This window comes from Chiroxiphia lanceolata, chromosome 1, assembly GCF_009829145.1.
Source record: "Chiroxiphia lanceolata isolate bChiLan1 chromosome 1, bChiLan1.pri, whole genome shotgun sequence".
Classification (NCBI taxonomy): Eukaryota; Metazoa; Chordata; class Aves; order Passeriformes; family Pipridae; genus Chiroxiphia; species Chiroxiphia lanceolata.
Window position 1 is genome coordinate 133,822,770 of NC_045637.1, and position 17,391 is coordinate 133,840,160.

The 17,391-nt window shown below is 38.5% G+C and overlaps 1 protein-coding gene across 6 annotated transcripts in view; it reads right to left on the reverse strand.

Moving 5' to 3' along the window:
* Positions 1-17,391, reverse strand: part of ADAM22 (ADAM metallopeptidase domain 22) — a 130,752-nt gene that overhangs the window by 34,463 nt on the left and 78,898 nt on the right. For all 6 annotated transcript variants that reach the window (XM_032678940.1, XM_032678849.1, XM_032678765.1 and 3 more), the window contains exons 8-15: positions 15,481-15,551; positions 14,922-14,996; positions 12,224-12,295; positions 11,016-11,182; positions 9,085-9,169; positions 8,542-8,632; positions 5,383-5,434; positions 3,497-3,596 (exon numbers count right to left, since the gene is read on the reverse strand). In XM_032678940.1, coding sequence (XP_032534831.1) covers positions 3,497-3,596; positions 5,383-5,434; positions 8,542-8,632; positions 9,085-9,169; positions 11,016-11,182; positions 12,224-12,295; positions 14,922-14,996; positions 15,481-15,551 — 713 coding nt within the window. The remainder of the gene's footprint in view (positions 1-3,496; positions 3,597-5,382; positions 5,435-8,541; positions 8,633-9,084; positions 9,170-11,015; positions 11,183-12,223; positions 12,296-14,921; positions 14,997-15,480; positions 15,552-17,391) is intronic.

Consider the following 17,391-nt stretch of genomic DNA (forward strand, 5'->3'; position numbering starts at 1 on the left):
TTGAGCAGAAGTTACAATGAAAAAAAAAATGTGACAATAAAGGAAGAAAATTAAAACAATATGATGCTTTCATTATCTTCACAGTGGTTGCAATTGCTGTGCTGAAATTCAAGGGATGAGGGCTCAGAGGTTAAAGCCTGCACTGTAAGTTCAGAAGGAAAATCCATAAAAATTTCTCCTTTGGTAGTATGTGGCTTAGAAATGCATGGAAAGTCAAGCAGCTGAGTTTCTTTGTCAGTTTTTGTTGTAGCTGGATTTTTCTTTCCCTTTTTCTCTACCACAGTTGGAAACTTTCAGCAGTTTCCTATAAGCATGTATCACATAAGGGAGATGAGGAAGTATAGCTGGTGAGACTTCCTCCCTTTCCTTTCAGTCTTCCCACTGAACCGTAACTTAAAATATCTAAATCTGTATACTTGTGTGCTATACTCTCTTCTAATGAACACTTAGACACTTATATTCTGTTCTTTCCAGTTTCATTGTTTCTGTTTTTCTAAAACTACAACACATAATTCTTCTAAAAGAAAACAAATGAGAAGGCATATAAATGTGTCACAAGATTAAAATTTTGCAGATTGTCTCTAAGTTCTCTTGTCCCATCTGCACAAGTACATCATTCATGGTGTAGAGTGCATTTCTCTCCACCTGCTGCCTCTCTGTCAGTAGCCCACAGGATGGAGCATCACCCCGCGCGTTTCACTGTGCCACAAACCACAGCCTGACACAGGCTGATGTGCTATTATTAGATCCCCCTATTAAAATGGAAATCTGGCTGCAGCATGAAATGCATATGAAGAATTTAACATAAAATGTATGCAAGCAATTATCTTTTGGAGTTACTAAGGAGTTGTAAAAACTGCTTGTTTCCTATGTATTTTTCCAGACATCTTAACTTCTTCCTTATGTCTAGGTTGGCTGCAGAACAGAGACAAGGAGATGGCAGTAACAGAGCGTCCTGCCTTGAAAAGGCCTTGAGGGGAAGCCGTATGAGGAATGGCTGAGGCCACTTGGTCTGTTCAGTCTGGAGGAGACTGAGGGGAGACCTCATTGCAGTTACAACTTCCTCCTGAGGGGAAGAGGAAGGGCAGGCACTGATTTCTTCTCTGTGACCAGTCACAGGACCTGAGGGAATGGTCTGGAGTTGTGTCAGGGGAGGTTTCGGTTGGATCTTAGAAAGAGGTTCTTCACCCAGAGGGTGGTTGGGCACTGGAACAGACTCCCCAGGGAAGTGGTCACAGCACCAAGCCTGACAGAGTTCAGGAAGTGCTTGGATGATACTCTCAGGCATATAGTGTAACTCTTGGGGATGGTCCTGTGCAGGGCTAAGGGTTGGACTCGATGATCTTTCCAACTAGGTATAATCTGTGATTCTGTGAAAATATTGGGCCAATTTGCTACAGTACACAGGGACAGCTAAATAAGAAATTGAAGAAAAAAAAACCCCACATTAAAAGTAAACTGTGTAACTTTTCCCCAAATTTATATTATTCATCCATTCATTTGAAAAGTGCATATGTTCAATCTGCTTCAGCAGCCACTAATGTAATTTTCGGGATCATAGCTGATCTAACAGTGGAGCACTGTCAAACACTGCACCTTGTCACATCAACTTTCCTTTATCTCGTAATTCCTGAAAAGCAAAAGTAAGTTTGTGTTTCACCATCCTTGCTAGGAAACACATCTTTGACAGCTTTGTGAATTAGACAGACATCCATTGACAATACCTTTAAACAAACTCAATCACAACATATAAAAGAGTCTGAATCACCATGGCTTCCACATCTAACTTCCATATTTCTGCATGCCATTAGAAACAAACTGTAAATATGCCAAACTAAATTGGAGCAGGGCAATTGGGTTTTTTTTCAAATGAGATGTGTAAACAAAATCACTAAAACAAGATCAAAGAATCACAGATCAACTGGCTTAGAAAAGACCTCCGAGATCATCAAGTCCAACCCTTGATCCAACACCACCATGGTTACCGGACCATGGCACTAAGTGCCACATCCAGTCTCTTCTTAAAAACCCCCAGGGATGGTGAATTCACCATCTGGGCAGTCCATTCCAGTGTCTGATTACTTTCTCTGTAAAAAATTTCTTCCTAATATCCAACCTAAACCTCCCCTGGCACAGATTAAGATCATCCGCTCTTGTCCTGCTGCTGGTTGCCTGGGAAAAGAGACCAACCCTCATCTGGCTACAACCTCCTTTCAGGTAGTTGTAGAGAGTGATGAGGTCTTCTCTGAGCCTCCTCTTCTCCAGTCTAAACAACCCCAGCTCCCTCAGCCTCTCCTCATAGGACTTGTGCTCGAGATCAAGTAAGACACATTACACTAGGTAAACAATTCACTCAGCAAAGAAATAAAACCACCAGTATTTCTCTTTACCCTTAACAAACTTTTTAAATGCAGCTGCATTCTAAATTAGAAATCTTACATCTTATTCATGAATTACAGTGCTTTCTCTCCATTTTTAATAATACATTATTCCATCAAAAGAGACCTTTAGGAGAAAAGCAGTCTCAGCTTGTCCAGATGTGATGCCTTCTCTTCCCCTCTCTAACATTTATTGAAACTCTGTGGTTATCAGAAGATGTACTTTTTCTCAGGTGCACCAGAAGGAACATGCATCACTCCTGAACTGGCTTTCTTCTCTTTTACATCTGTGACCACCTCAGTTATCAAGTCTTTTTTCCACACTGGACTGTCTTTCTGCCTTAGCCTCTTTGCTTGTTGAAAGACAGCCATTAAGCAGAGGCTAACGTTAATTATATATAGAAAAGAGTCAAGACCATTATTCTGCTTGCTTTACATTTTAACATGTGCTTCAGTGAACAGAGCAGGAATATACTGAAACACTGCTGCAAATCCTCCACTGCAGAAGCCCTTGCATCCTGGTTGGAGTTTCTTTAGCCTTGCTTTGCATTTACCTGCCTTAAATGTCTGGTGGTAGGGCAATGCACCCCCTGCAGAGGCTATAGAAGTCATGTCTTCATCTTGGGACAGATGTGAAATAAAAATGATCCTACTTCAGCCTCCAGAGATTTATACCAAAAGACATTCAAGGTAAATTAGAAAACAAGCTGTGCAAAAGTTTACCAAGACACTTGAAACCTCAGTAAATACAGTCAGTTGTAATATATAACATAATACAATACAATAATATCACACAAAGATATAATACAAAAATGTATGGTATTTACAATATTCAGAACAAACTGCATGAGGGATGGTTCTAGATCAAAGGCTCTGAGAACTCTGTTGGACATGAAACCGCTTTATTAAAAATGTATTAAAATATAATTTATAAACTACTATGAACTAAAATAATCTACTTAGACCCATATGTTGCCAGAATAGTTAGAACTTAGCAAAAAAACCCAGATATATAAAAATTAAAGGGTTTTTTCCAACATTATAATTTTCATTTTTCTTAGTTTCATCTAAACTAGGAATAGAATAGAAATAATACTCAATAATAAGGTAATGCTTACTTTGGTTGGTTTATTGAAAAGGCAGGCGCCACCTCCATTGTTTAAAAATTCATGATACTCTTCAATATCACACTCAGAGAACTTGCTTGGAAGATAGTACCTGACAGAAATAAGGTAGCAGGATTACTTTCTCTAGTGCTTTTTACACTGTATTTTCTTTTTTCAAAATATGACATTATAGTTTAGAAAAAGTATAAAAGCACGCTGTTCAGAATCAAAGTGACTCTTTGTAAGTCTATCTAATTGGAAATCCTTTCAGTAAATAACAAGGAAATTTCAACAATGACATAGAGCTCATGGAAAGCGAGAGGTTTAGAACGTTTCACTAAACTTTTACAAGTCAAAGACCGCAAGTCTTATTACACAGTATGTAGTTCTCACAAGTGTGACTTGTTCCACTAACAGGCCTGATCTCAGAAATGTATTTCTTTCCCATACATACTGCAAGAGACAAAGACTGATCCTAGTTTGTTTCCCTCTTAGAGGAAATTGCTCTCCTGGCCCACAGAATAGAGTTATGGCATTTTAAACATGCTTCTAACAAACACCATCTAACATTTCAGCTTCCCCCTGTCGTGTGTCCCACTCAGTAAATTTCAACTGAGTACAGAGTGCCAATCTGAGGCACAGTGCCCCACCTAAAAACCATATGACTCTTTGCATGGATCCTTTCCACAGGGAAATAATTTTTCTCAAAGGACTTCAGTGATCTTTATATTCAGGTGCATAGTCATGAAAGTAGTTATGCTTCAAGCAGATTGTGAAGTCTCAAGGGCTTTCCTCTATCAGCTCATCACAGAATAAAAAAAATATTAGCCAGTGTTATCCTGCATTTCCAGGAGTGATTACTGGCCCTTTCCATCCCTAGTGTTCATCACTTAGGTCTAAACACTACAGAGATTGTGGAATTCACCAACATTCATCAATAAGCTAGGTAAATAAAAGGCTTTTTTGTGTACCTAATTATTTGAACATCAAATAAAGAATTTTAAGGCCCTTAGATAAGAAAGCACTTTTGCAAGAATCAAAAATGTTTCTCTGATTTGATTTTTAACACACTAAAAATCAGAAAAATCCTACCGTATATGTTTTCAGGTATACCAAGGTGAAAAATGCACACATTCATACTTTCAAAGAGCTTTGGATGAAATACACTTCTTTGTTCAAAATTTTTCTGACCACGAAGCTACTGTGAAAATTTGCATATTCCCTTGAAATGAATTAAAAACTTGGAGCACTGTCTACATCTAAAACTAGACTACAGTTTAATTTACACACATGATAAAAGACAAGCTTGTAATCAGAATTAAGGCCTGTATACACATATTAGAAGGCATCAAGTTTCAATCAGTAGCAAAAATTTGCTGATTCACTAGTTCTTAGGTAAAATCTCTCCAGGCACACTCAGCCTCCAACGGGGGCGTTTTTTTTCTGACAATATCACACAACTTGAGGGATAAAAAAATGATAGATACAGATGAAAGATTCCAACAGAAACACTGAAAATGAGACATACTTCAGAAATTTGATTACAGTATTTCAAGAATTTGGGTATGTCATTGTTTGTTCCCACAACTCAATAGTAAACTTGCAGGAGAAAAGAAGCTACGCATGCTTCTGTGTCTTTGCAATAACATGGTTTGACTGTTGAACCCAGTGCTTTTAAAGTTAAATCAGCATTCACCAAAAATTCTCATATATCCTCTCATTAAGTCACTTATTCTCACATTTCTTTGAAGGTATCTAAGGTACATACCTAATTCCTTACTTTCTGAAAAATGAATCATCAAAAATATTCTGCTGAACCACAAGAGGGAAACATTTTCACACCTTTCCTTTATGTCACTGTATAAAGAACATGACTTTACTCTAGTGAAATGCCTTACCCCATATCTCCCATTATGCATCCAGACCACATGTCCTCACACTTACACTCACCTGACAAAAAAAAAAGATAAAATCAAAAGTTACATCTTTAGTCTTGTGAGTCCAAAATAATAGATTTCTTATCACAAAAACCACACTGTACTCAGTTCCATTTCATATTTTAATACAAGTTGAAAAGAACAATTTTTTTGTTTATTGCACACCTTGGTTTAAGTGTATCAGTGCACGCTGCCAAACTTTTTCTAAAAACTATGCATGATTCTATGCAATCCTGAGCTTTGAAAATATGTCCTGTTTTTCTTTCCTACTCTTAAAGTGAAGTTAGAGGAAACTGCAGTGTCAGCCTTCAGCACTTGCAAATCATGAGTCTGCTCTCTCGTCTTCTCCTGAGTGATGATATTCAATTCCCAAATTTTCAGAGTAAAAAAAAGAATCATTTTAACTCTTCTATTTTTTAGTTCTCTTCTTTGACTATACTAATGGGACTGAGGAAATCTCCACTCGAAAAAAATCCCTAACAATAAGGCAGACAAAAAAAGCATAAAACAGTCAGTAAACAAAAGGCAATACAGCAGGATCTATCAGCTTCTTCCTCTGCTCTCCCTTCCTTCGCCATGCAACTCCCTGGCTGGCAGAGGGCAGTCCTCCCTTCTGCCCTGCCAGCCTGTCTGGGGTCACTTTGTTTTGGTCTCAGTCCACCACTTTCATTACTGTGTCTTGTTTCTATTTCAGTAGAAGTGCTTTGTACATACGCTTTCTGTAACTTGCCTTACTGTACAGGAACATCAGTTTATTGCTTCCATTTTAAAAGTACAACTAGAAAGGAAATGAGGCTCTGTCCAACAGTTGCATTCTCCCCTCTCCCCATCAAAACAGTGCCCTGCCTCCCTCAGCCATAGAGAAAGGGAATTGCCACTATTATAATTTTCACTTTTACCCTGCCCCTATATCAGCTCAAAAACATGCAGATGGAAAATGAATGCTGAACATGTCTGTAGCATAGAGCATCCGCCCTACATTTCTGAGTATTTTTAAAAATAGAATTACATAATCTGCAAAATCCTTTAAATGCAGATATATCCCTGCATTATATACTTTCTTTACAATGTCTATAAACAAAATCCACGTAAGCAGAGTTCTATTACTAAAATAGTAATTTATCTTTTTCCAAATAGTAATTTATCTTTTTTAAGCCACAAAAGTACATATGATCCAATAAGTAAACACTCCAATTCATCATCTAAATTGTTTCAAAACTGTATTTTTATTTTAATCATATCAAGGCTGGGACTTAATATAACATGGAAGCAGGGAGGATGAAGTGCTTGTTGTGGGAGATTTCAATTAAAGCACTGCTTATAAACAGGGGTTACTAAGAAGTTGAACACCAAGGTTACAGGAGAGAAATGGTAGCAGTAGGGTGGCAAATACAAGGTATTAGTGTAATCTACAAGAGGAACTGGGCATTTGGGAAATCTACAAGAAGAAATCAATCAAGGAAAACAGAGAAAAAGTTATATTGTCAAAACTATTTTGCGTAACAGTATTAAGCTTACTCCTCATAATCCCCAGGTCTAATAATGTATGTCTCCACCTTTGTGCTGTAAGACAGCAGCTGTTTGGTCCATGGATGGAACACCAATCTACCTGAAATGAATGGAAGTGGCAGACAACTTTATGGTTTATTTTGAATGAAACACTGACACCAGTGCTGCCAGGAATTATGAGCAGGGGGATATCATAGTATTTAAATAGTGGAAAATTAATGATATCACAGAATCACAGAATATGCCTAGTTGGAAGGGACCCACAAGGATCATCAAGTCCAACCCTTAGCCCTGCACAGGACCATCACCAAGAGTCACACCATGTACCTGAGAGTATCATCCAAGCACTTCCTGAACTCTGTCAGGCTTGGTGCTGTGACCACTTCCCTGGGGAGTCTGTTCCAGTGCCCAACCACCAAAGGGTGAAGAACCTCTTTCTAAGATCCAACCGAAACTTCCCCTGACACAACTCCAGGCCATTCCCTCAGGTCCTGTGACTGGTCACCACACAGAAGAGATCAGTGCCTGCTCCTCCTCTTCCCCCCATGAGGAAGTTGTAACTGCAATGAGATCTCCCCTCAGTCTCCTCTTCTCCAGACTGAACAGACCAAGTGACCTCAGCCGCTTCTCACATGGCTTTCCCTCAAAGCCCTTCACCATCTTCGTTGCCCTCCTTTGGACACTCTCTAATAGCTTAATGCCTTCTTTATATTGCAGTGACCAAAACTGCACACAATATTCAAGGTGAGGCCATCACAGTGCAGAGCAGAGCAGGTCCCATCCCTTGACCAGCTGGAGATGCTTTGCCTGATGCCCCCAGGACATGGTTGGCCCTCCTGGTTGGCCAGCCAGGGCACTGCTGACTCATATTCAACTTGCCATCGACCAGGACCCCCAGGTCCCTTTCCGTGGCACTGCTTTCCAGCACCTCATTCCCCAGTCCGTATGAACATCCAGGGTTGCCCCATCTCAGGAGCAGAATCCAGCACTTCCCCTTGTTGAACTTCCTATGGTTGGTGATTGCCCAGTCCTCTAATTTGTCGAGGTCTCTCTGCAGGCCCTCCCTGTCCTCAGGGGAGTCAACAGCTCTTCTGAGTTTTGTGTCATCTGCAAACTTGCTTAGTATCCCTTCCAGTCCTGTATCCAAGTCATTTATGACAGAGCTCGGTGGAACCTCACCAGCGACAGGTCACCAGCCTGATGTTATCCCATTCACTGTTACCATCTGTGCTCGACTCATGAGCCAATTGCTCACCCACTGCATGATGTGTTTATCCAGCTGTGTGCTGGGCATTTTGTCCAGAAGGATACTGTAAGAGACAGTATCAAAGGTTTTACGGAAATCCAAAAAGATTACGTCAACTGGCTTCCCTTGATCAACTAGGCGGGTTACCTTGTCATAAAAAGAAACCAGGTTTGATAAGCAGGGCTTTCCTCTCATGAAGCCATGCTGGCTGTGACCATGTCTGTCCCTTCTCACGTTATTACAAGAAATAAAAATATTTCAATGTTATGAGAAAGACAAGGAAGAAATACCTGTTAGAGAGATACTGATAAGATTCTCCACATTTTTTTTTTCTTGAGATAGAGTGAAAAAACAAATAACCTTACCACTTATAATTTTTCTTCTGTCTGAGAAAATGCCAATGTTTTGGGCCAAGGTCTGTGCCAGGGTAACTGCCATCAAGTCTGGCTTTCCAAACTGACAGAAATAAGCAAGGTAGGAAAAGTAATCAGTTACATACAGGTATCTCAGATTAAAGTGAAGCTTTTCTCACTTCAAAGCAATAAAAGGTAAAGTCTCATGCACAATGTTAAGCGTTCTTATTTCAGGGTAGCTAGATAATGAACAAGTGAGGAAAACTAAGCACTGGCTTATGGATAAGTTAAGTAAGAGAAAGTCTGTTTATTTCTTGCTGTTGTGGCTGCAAATATGAATGATAGGATATTGCAGAACTTGCTGAAAAGTGTATTTGAATCTATATCTGACTTTATTCACTCATCACTTCATTGAGATGTCCCTTCTATAGAGCTGCACTAAAATTCTGAATCAGTAAAGAAAGAGAAAAATATTTTGAGGAACATATCTGCACTGACAAATTCTGTGCAGATAAATTTCCACCACTTTTTGCTCATACCAGTATCCCCACCTACCTCATTCACACCTCCGCCTTTAAGCAAGGAGCAGATTCCACCCGTGTGGGCTATTCCACTTCGACTGCTCTGAAATCGACTCCCCCTTTGACAAAAAGGAAAGAAAAAGGAACTTTACCCTGACCAGTCCATGAGTTTCGCATCTATTTATTCCAGTATCTACCCTTCTGATTTTCAAATGAGAAGCTGGCATTTGCAAATGCTGGTTACCACCACCACACTGCAAACTGTGCCTCCTCCTTCTCAGAATACCGAATACAAGAAGGCATAAGAAAAAGAGGACTATTTTGTCAAATCACCTGGATCTCACCAGCCCTTTGTTTCTTGACATACCACTGCACTGAGTGACTTCTGCTGACACATGCTACAGGCAGAGTGCAGGAGAGGTCATCATGCTGCCAACGCAGGGGGACTAGTAAAATGACACTGTCTAATTGGGTAATGCTGATAGTAAAAACTCATAGGGAGAGGCATTAGTGGAAGATGCAGCAGTAGGTGAAAATTCCCTGAAACTGCAGCCCGTCTCATCCAAGGAACAGATGCACTCCAAGCCTAAATCTAGTTACCTCTTTGGTGCTGACCACATCAGCATGAATGACTGCCAGTTACTGGACACAAAATATACTCTGCTTTGCTTGAGAGTACTGATCCATCTGAGCCCTGGTAAGTTATTTTTCTCAAAAAAATAAGAAAATCATCGAGAAACAATACAATGGGCTACCTGTGATGAAGGTGAAAGTTCATTTGTAACCACTGTACCATCACACTGGCTAACCTCACCTCCTAACTTAGCCATGTCTCACTCAATTTCAGAAACTGCTATTTCTAAACAATCTATGAATGCAATACCTCAAACACCATTTGGAGGGGCTATAGATAGCACTAGAATTAGCATTACAAGCCAAATCAAGCTCTCTTCTGTCATAGTCAATCCACACACTTTCACAAGAACAAGACTTCCCCCCAAAGATCCTACAATGTACCGGAGAACATCCATGAAGGATGTGAGAAAACCTGATTCCCATTTAACAGATGAAGATCTGAGCCATGGAGAAACAAAAATCTACAAGCACCACTTGCAGATCTTACTAGCTTTCTTCATGACAGAAGTCAATGACAGTAATTAAGCATGTGCAAAAATTCTGAGAGGATGGATACTGGGCTTGGGTATCCTGGAACCATACTGGAGTAATGTAAAAGTGAGGTGTTTAAGTTAGGTTTATTCATATAGGATTCTAAAATAGTCAGCACAGGGAAAAAAGGACCCCAAAAGATATTCATATGGTCTGTCTGTTGTGGATCAGAAATCTCAGCCATGAACCTGTCCTCTATTTTTGGAGGTTCTATTTTATTATATCAATCTTATTTCCAAAACAATTAAGATATTTAGATAAAATAACATTCTTCTCGTCTTATTCTTCCTATAGCTCAAATGTCTTGGGAGAACAAACTGTGTGGAGAATCTGAAATACTTCAATAATCCTGCAGCATGCAGGTCATTCAATAGTAAAGTAGGCCATAGTGTGCTTAAGCAGGAAACCTCACTGGTTTCAAAACTGATGTTCTGCTTTTAAATACTACAACAGGGCCATCCATGCTCTGCTGCTGAAGAAGTCAACCTCTGAGGTGGAATCATGCATGACCCTCCAGGTATCTGCACTTGTGGATAGGCAATTGCACAGAATAACAAAGGATCACAGCACATGCAGCTCAGTCTTAGTACGTTAAAACTAAAACGAGAGTCAAACCTCTAGTTGCATTGGCAGGCAATTTGTGCATTATCTTTTCCCCACCTCCCCACCCAAAACATTTTTTTCTGAATTATTGTGGATTACACACACAACAGAAAGGAGATACATGAGCCACTTGTGAGAATCAACCCCCAAGGAAAGAAAAAGCCCAGTAATAAAACATCACACGAGGTTACGTACGAAAAAAGGTGAACTGCGTCACTTTTCTCTCTGATAAAATCCCTCCTATATTTCATAAACTCACGCAGGGTCACCAAGGGATTTTCAGATATGGTGAACTTGTTATCAGTAGCCCAGGTTTCCATGGCAACCAATACTATCCTGGTGTTAAGTTGTTCTTTATATATCTAGTATATTAACAGAATGAACAAACACATTATGTCAAATAGAACAAAGGTGAGTTTTACCCTTTCTTGAAATAGCTTGCATTTTTACATAACTAAATAATTAGCTTCTTTTAGCACAATTTAGGTTCTCCCGGGTGATTTTATCTCCCTTAAACACAACAAACATGAAAACAAAGTAAAATCTAAATTCTAGGCCTAATTCTTCAATCAGTTCTCTTAGTCTGCAAAAAGATCCCTTGTAGGTCCTACACAGGCAGAGGTGTATCGAAGAAAGATATGATTTTTGAAAAATTACTATAGAACCATTCCAAATACCACGAAGATTTGGAATTAATGGGTCTTTTATAAATCCAGCTTACCCCAGTGACACATAAGGGCTCTCTTGTACTGAATAGTGATCTATAAAACCATATTTTTTACTGTTGTACACCTCTACAGGAGTATTTAACCTTATGCTGGCTTAATCACGAAAAAGAGGCCATCCTTTCAATGCTGGGGGTTGACACTCCACACCAAATACTTTCAAGCATTTTTTCTAGTAAAATACTGTTCTTTTTCTAGCAATACTTTAGTGGGGTGAGGTGCAAGAGCCAGCATCTCATCCAATTTAGCATCATAGATATAATCCACATAGCCCACCTCTACATCCCTATTCTAACTCATTTACTCAAATGCACTTTTTCTGGAGAATTTTAGTGCATTCTTATTTCAGATTGTCTTTTGGGTTTCAAGTCGTCAACACAGGAATCTTGTGTTAAAAATTGTCATATCTAAGGTGCTCTTTAATACCCAGACTCAAGGCACTGATCCAGCAGCATACTTAAACATTTGAAGCCACAAGAAGTCTCTAATGCATTATGTTAGACAATAATAGGTGGCTGACTGGTTATAGGTGGCTGACTGTGGTTCTAGATGAAAATTTGTGATCTTTACATACATTATTATTGGTATACAATGAACTGACAACTCCTGCATACATCGCCTGGAGAATCATATGACTCACCTCACACATAAAAGAACATTTAGTTGAGTGATACTTACTAAATCTGCCATGTTCACAACTGATTTAGCATAGCTGTTAGTATGGCCGACTGACAAGCGGTGCTTTTTACACTGTGAAACAAACACAGACAAGTTACACGTGCAGACTTCAGAAAAATAAGCTCCATTTCCAAAAAAGAATGAAGTAAAAAGCAACTATGTCAACAGTAAAACCCCTGTGCAAAGTTTGGTCTCCTGTGTTGAATGTAATGGCAAGAAGCAATACTGGAAAATTGCTCAGAAATTCAAATTACTGATATACTTTACAACAGCTGTTGTGAGGATCTATTAATTCCTGTTTGGAAAGTACTCTAAGGCCTTTACTGGGAAATGCTATAAGAACCACAACATATTGTTACTCTTCTTATCTTTATTGTTGGCAACTTTAAAGTCCATCACAAATGCCAATGCAGAAATTAGCAAAAAAACTTCTATAGTTGAGACTCCTTTAAAGCTGTTATCCCAGAAATCCTGAAGTGCCTGCATCCATGTTCTAATCTAACAGACTTCCTTTTTTTTCTTCAGTTCACTTTCTCAAGCTGTTTTCTGTTTTTCTGCCTGTATAGTTACACATTCCCAAAATGCCACAGTAACTGGTTCAAATCATTTCAGCAATCAGATTACAATGCCACCTTTACTGAAATCTGTAATGCAGTTCTATAAAGATGACACTGTAAACAGCTGTCCAGGTACTCCTATTTACAGGAAAAAAACACTTATAAATGAGTACCATGGGTATGGAAGTCACAAGTATCTCAGAGTAATTTAGGACAAAATGGACAAGATTTTCAGAAATGTTTAACTATCTTGTGCCCCATGATGCTTGCTTTTGGAGTGAAAGTTGTCCATATTTTCTGGGAGTTAGGATCTTTTAGTGGGCAAGACGAAGTGCCCAGCAACTAGCGGGTGAGAAAGATATGGTTTCAAGAAGGAATGGGGGGAAAAAAACACCAAAAATAAGGAAGTTACTGGAAAAAAAAAACAAAAAAAACCAAAAAACAGAAGAACAGGACTGTGAATCTAAAAATTACAGAAAGAATGAAATGAAAAAGCTAAAAAATAAATGGAAAATGAAACACTGAAACAAAGGGAAATAAGTATACTACTCAAGTCTCTATTTGCAGTTAAAATCTCACACTTTAGGATACTTAGAGACACTGGAGGCCTACTGAAATATTTTCAGTATAATAATTTATAAGTCCATTTGGGTTTTAAAAGCTTTATGCCCCAGCTGGAAGCAATGGTTGGACAAGCAGCTGAGAGGGCAGAGAGGTGGGCACTGCACCCCTCGCAGTGGTGAGCACCCCAGGGGGACTGGTGGGATGTAGCCAGTTCCCTGGACCAGAGGAGGAAGCATGAATTTCATTGTGCCCTCTGGGAATGCCTGGTGAGGGTGAACAGCAAAAGAAGCTCCAACTCTTTAGGGTGTCAGCTCCACACCGAGTGCACCTGGAGCGAGGCATCGACTGATGCACAGAGGGAAATCTAAATACACATGTGCACCAGCCCAGGCCATGGGGAAAGGGACAACCCCAGAGCCGACAATGATACTTCCTTCTCCCACGAGGAGATTATTTGGCTTCTTCAGTCATGGATATTCACTGGCATTTGCTTCTGAGAATAAACTCCTAAGTGGACTGACTCTTGCAGTAGCTGTAATTAATCCAAGTCAGAAAACATGGTCCTTGGAGAAAATCTTCCCAAACAGCTAAGGTCCCAAGGGGAAACTTGTTGCTTCGTGTCTTTAGGATCAAACACAATTACACCAATTTAGGGAATCTGCATCCATTATTATTCGTTTTAATCCAAGAATTTGTTGCTATGCTCACCAAACTGAGCTGAAGGAGGAGCACGCTGTCCAAGGACAGTGACACATTCCTTGTATACTTTGATGTCTGTTTTTGCCCATTTGGGTATTGTTTGAGAGAACCACTGCACATTAAAGAAAGAGTAGACAAAATGTATAGAAATATTTTGATTTTTAAAGTCATAAAGGACCATAAAATCATCTAATGTCACCAATCAGATGAACACCACCAGTCTGAACTTTTATCCAGTTACTTCAAGATGGGATTCTATCGTTTGTGTTTGACACTACCTTTGAAGACTGCAAGACATGAAGAATTCACCATTTCCTTTGATATTTTCATTAATTATTAATAATCTTCACTTACATAAATCTGTGCCTTTTCCCACTTCAATGAGCCTGGTTTTTCTTCAATACACTAATCTTTATTATGTCTCTTTCCACTACATTAAAGAGCCTATTTATGTTCTCCCAGAGAAAGTATACAAGCTTAACAAAATAATTTCCCTATATTGATTTGGATGTATCAAAAAATGTAGTCACTATTAATTTCCCCATTGTCAACTGCAATAACTGCACTATTGATTGCTGAGTGGCTGTAACTAAGAGAAGTGTTCAAGAAAGCCAGAAAGAAAATCATCAGCTTAAGTCACACTGACATTACTTTATGACCCTTTTTCCTGATACTCAGGCCTAGTTGCATTCCTTGTGTAATTACCTTGCCAAAATTCAGAAACAACTTCATCAATGTTTAATGAAACCAGAATCTTTTTTATTAAGGACATACTAAATGTAATCTGGCCATATATTGTTCTTAATTGTTATCTCTTATGGATCAATTAAAGGTGATGCTAATTATAATTGTAAGATGTTGAAGTGTGTCAGTCTTACCATTAGATGATCATTTACAATCATTAACTCAATATATTTTGTTTCTTCTTCAACTTTACGTGGAATCTGACGAACCTACAGAGAGAATATAACTCTAAGGTTAGAGTCTTACAACACAGAGAGAGTGTAACTGGTACCAAACACCTGCACTTAGTGGCTCCCTCACTTTAATAAACAGGGAATGAACCCTCAGTTTAAAATATTTATTTTGAATCAAAATAAAGTGAGCTACTTGTCACCATTGTAACATAAAAAAAAATATGTATTTCATTAATGGGAGTTTCTGATAAAACTCTATACTCAAAATGAGAAAAAACAGTTTTTCATTTGGAATTCAGCAGTATTTAACAATTTCATAACTCTTCAGGTAAGCAATGTCCAAGAGAACCCAACAATGTTCAGCTCACATTACATATCTCTTTTTGTAACAGCTGTATTGATATAGAGACCTCATGCCAAACCAGCACAAGCAGCAGAACTCCATGTGGGTAAATTAACTCAGCAGACATAAAAAAAACTTGATGGTATATTACTTATAAACAAACATATTGGCACATACCTGCCTTTTCCTTCTTTTGTGTCTTGGCCTTACAACAAAATTCTGTGATGTAGCATTCATCTGCCAGAACTCTAAGCAGAAAACACAGACAAATACACCGAATATTTACAAGAATATATTCCAACAATCAGTGACCCTGATGCCACATGACCGTAGTATGGCATTCTTTAGCACATCAGATACAGCAACAACAACTCATTTTTTAAAGTTTCCGACTAGAAAGGAGGCAACGTTATAGATGCTTCTCAGTAACAGGGCTCTTATTAAAACCTCTACTAGTGATAATCTGGGTCTGTTGAAACAGATGATCTGTGGGTGTCACACTTCTGAAAGCACAGCAGATGTTCTATGCCAAAACTTCACCAACACTGGGCATGAAATATTATTAGCACAGTGCTTCCATGGAGTGAATAACATTTTCAGGAATTCAGCAGCCATTGACAGAGTTCTTGCAATAGCTACCTAAATTAATAAGAAGAGCATGGAAGTCAGAATTAATGCTTTAAGACGATTATATTCACAAAGCAAAATATGTCAGGGTTGGGAGAAACCTTATAAGATTTGGCAATGCTCACTTATCAATACAATATTCCTCCCTGCTAATCCCACTGTGTCTTTAATTTCTTGAATCTCTAATCATATGCACCAAGTAGTTTATTCTTTTGCCAAATCCCTTCACCAAATCTATTACTAGCCACTCACGGAAAAGGACACATTATAAATTAAGCAGAGGACAACACTTGTTCTCACCCTTTTAAATGTCCAAGAAGTATTTTTCCATCATTAATCTTAGATTCATAGTCGCTGCCTCTCTTTCCCTATACAAAAGAAACCTCTTTCCTTATCTTGTATAAACGTGTTTGCTATTCACATAACCCCAAGATCTTTCTTTGAGACATGTAAATTAAATGTTTGCAGTTGCTTCATTTGTAATATTTATTTTTCCCTTTACTGACTTCACACCAAAGGTTCCCTATTTATAGCTTAAAGACCTGCAGTCTCTTGAGTTTGCAATGGTGAGAAACTAAATCTTGAAAACTTTCTTACAGTGTTGTTTTTATTATGCTTTATATATGTTAATTAATTTGGCATGTGTTCTGGTGCTACACAACTGGATCTTAACCTGTCATTTTTGGTTTAATAACATGAGTAATGAAACTGCTAAAAATAACACTTTTCAACTAATAAAAAAATAATTTACAATACGTATACAGGATCTCAGATAACTTTACCAGCAAATGTGATTGTTTTACCACTATCAGAAGTCAGTCATCTCCAGACAGAAATGATGCAGTCATTAATGTTAACACATTAACACTGTGTTATAATTCACAAGCTGGATGAATTCACACATGGTACATTTCCAGCCAAGAGCCTTCAGGCAACAGAACAGGACCAGAAAAATCACCAAAAGCCTAACAAGATATTTTGATGGAAGTAGTTTACCTTGAAAAACTGTAATGAGGATTCGCAGTCATAGCATCATTTTGGTTGGAAAAGACTGCTAAAATCATTGAATTCAACTATAAACCAAACACTGCCAAGTCCAATTAAATCATGTCCCTAAGGGTCACATCTGCACATTTTTCAAGTGATCTCAAAAAAAAAAAAGGGACATCTGTTACACGTTATTTGAAAAACAGCACCTTCAATACCATAGTGTTATCTAAGGTTGTATCTAAGGCATCACAGGTTGTGGGGAAAAATATAGTCTAGTAAATACAAAGTCAAATGCTCTAAGCATGCCAAGTCATTCATCCAAGTTTTCCTTATTTAAAGCCCTATTACCTCTCAGACCATTCCAAAGTACTGTACAGTAAAATCTTTTGTGCAATACCTTGCTTCTTTTTAATACACAAGAAGCAAAAGAATGTAAAAAGTACATTGTTATCAATGATAGCGATACTGTAG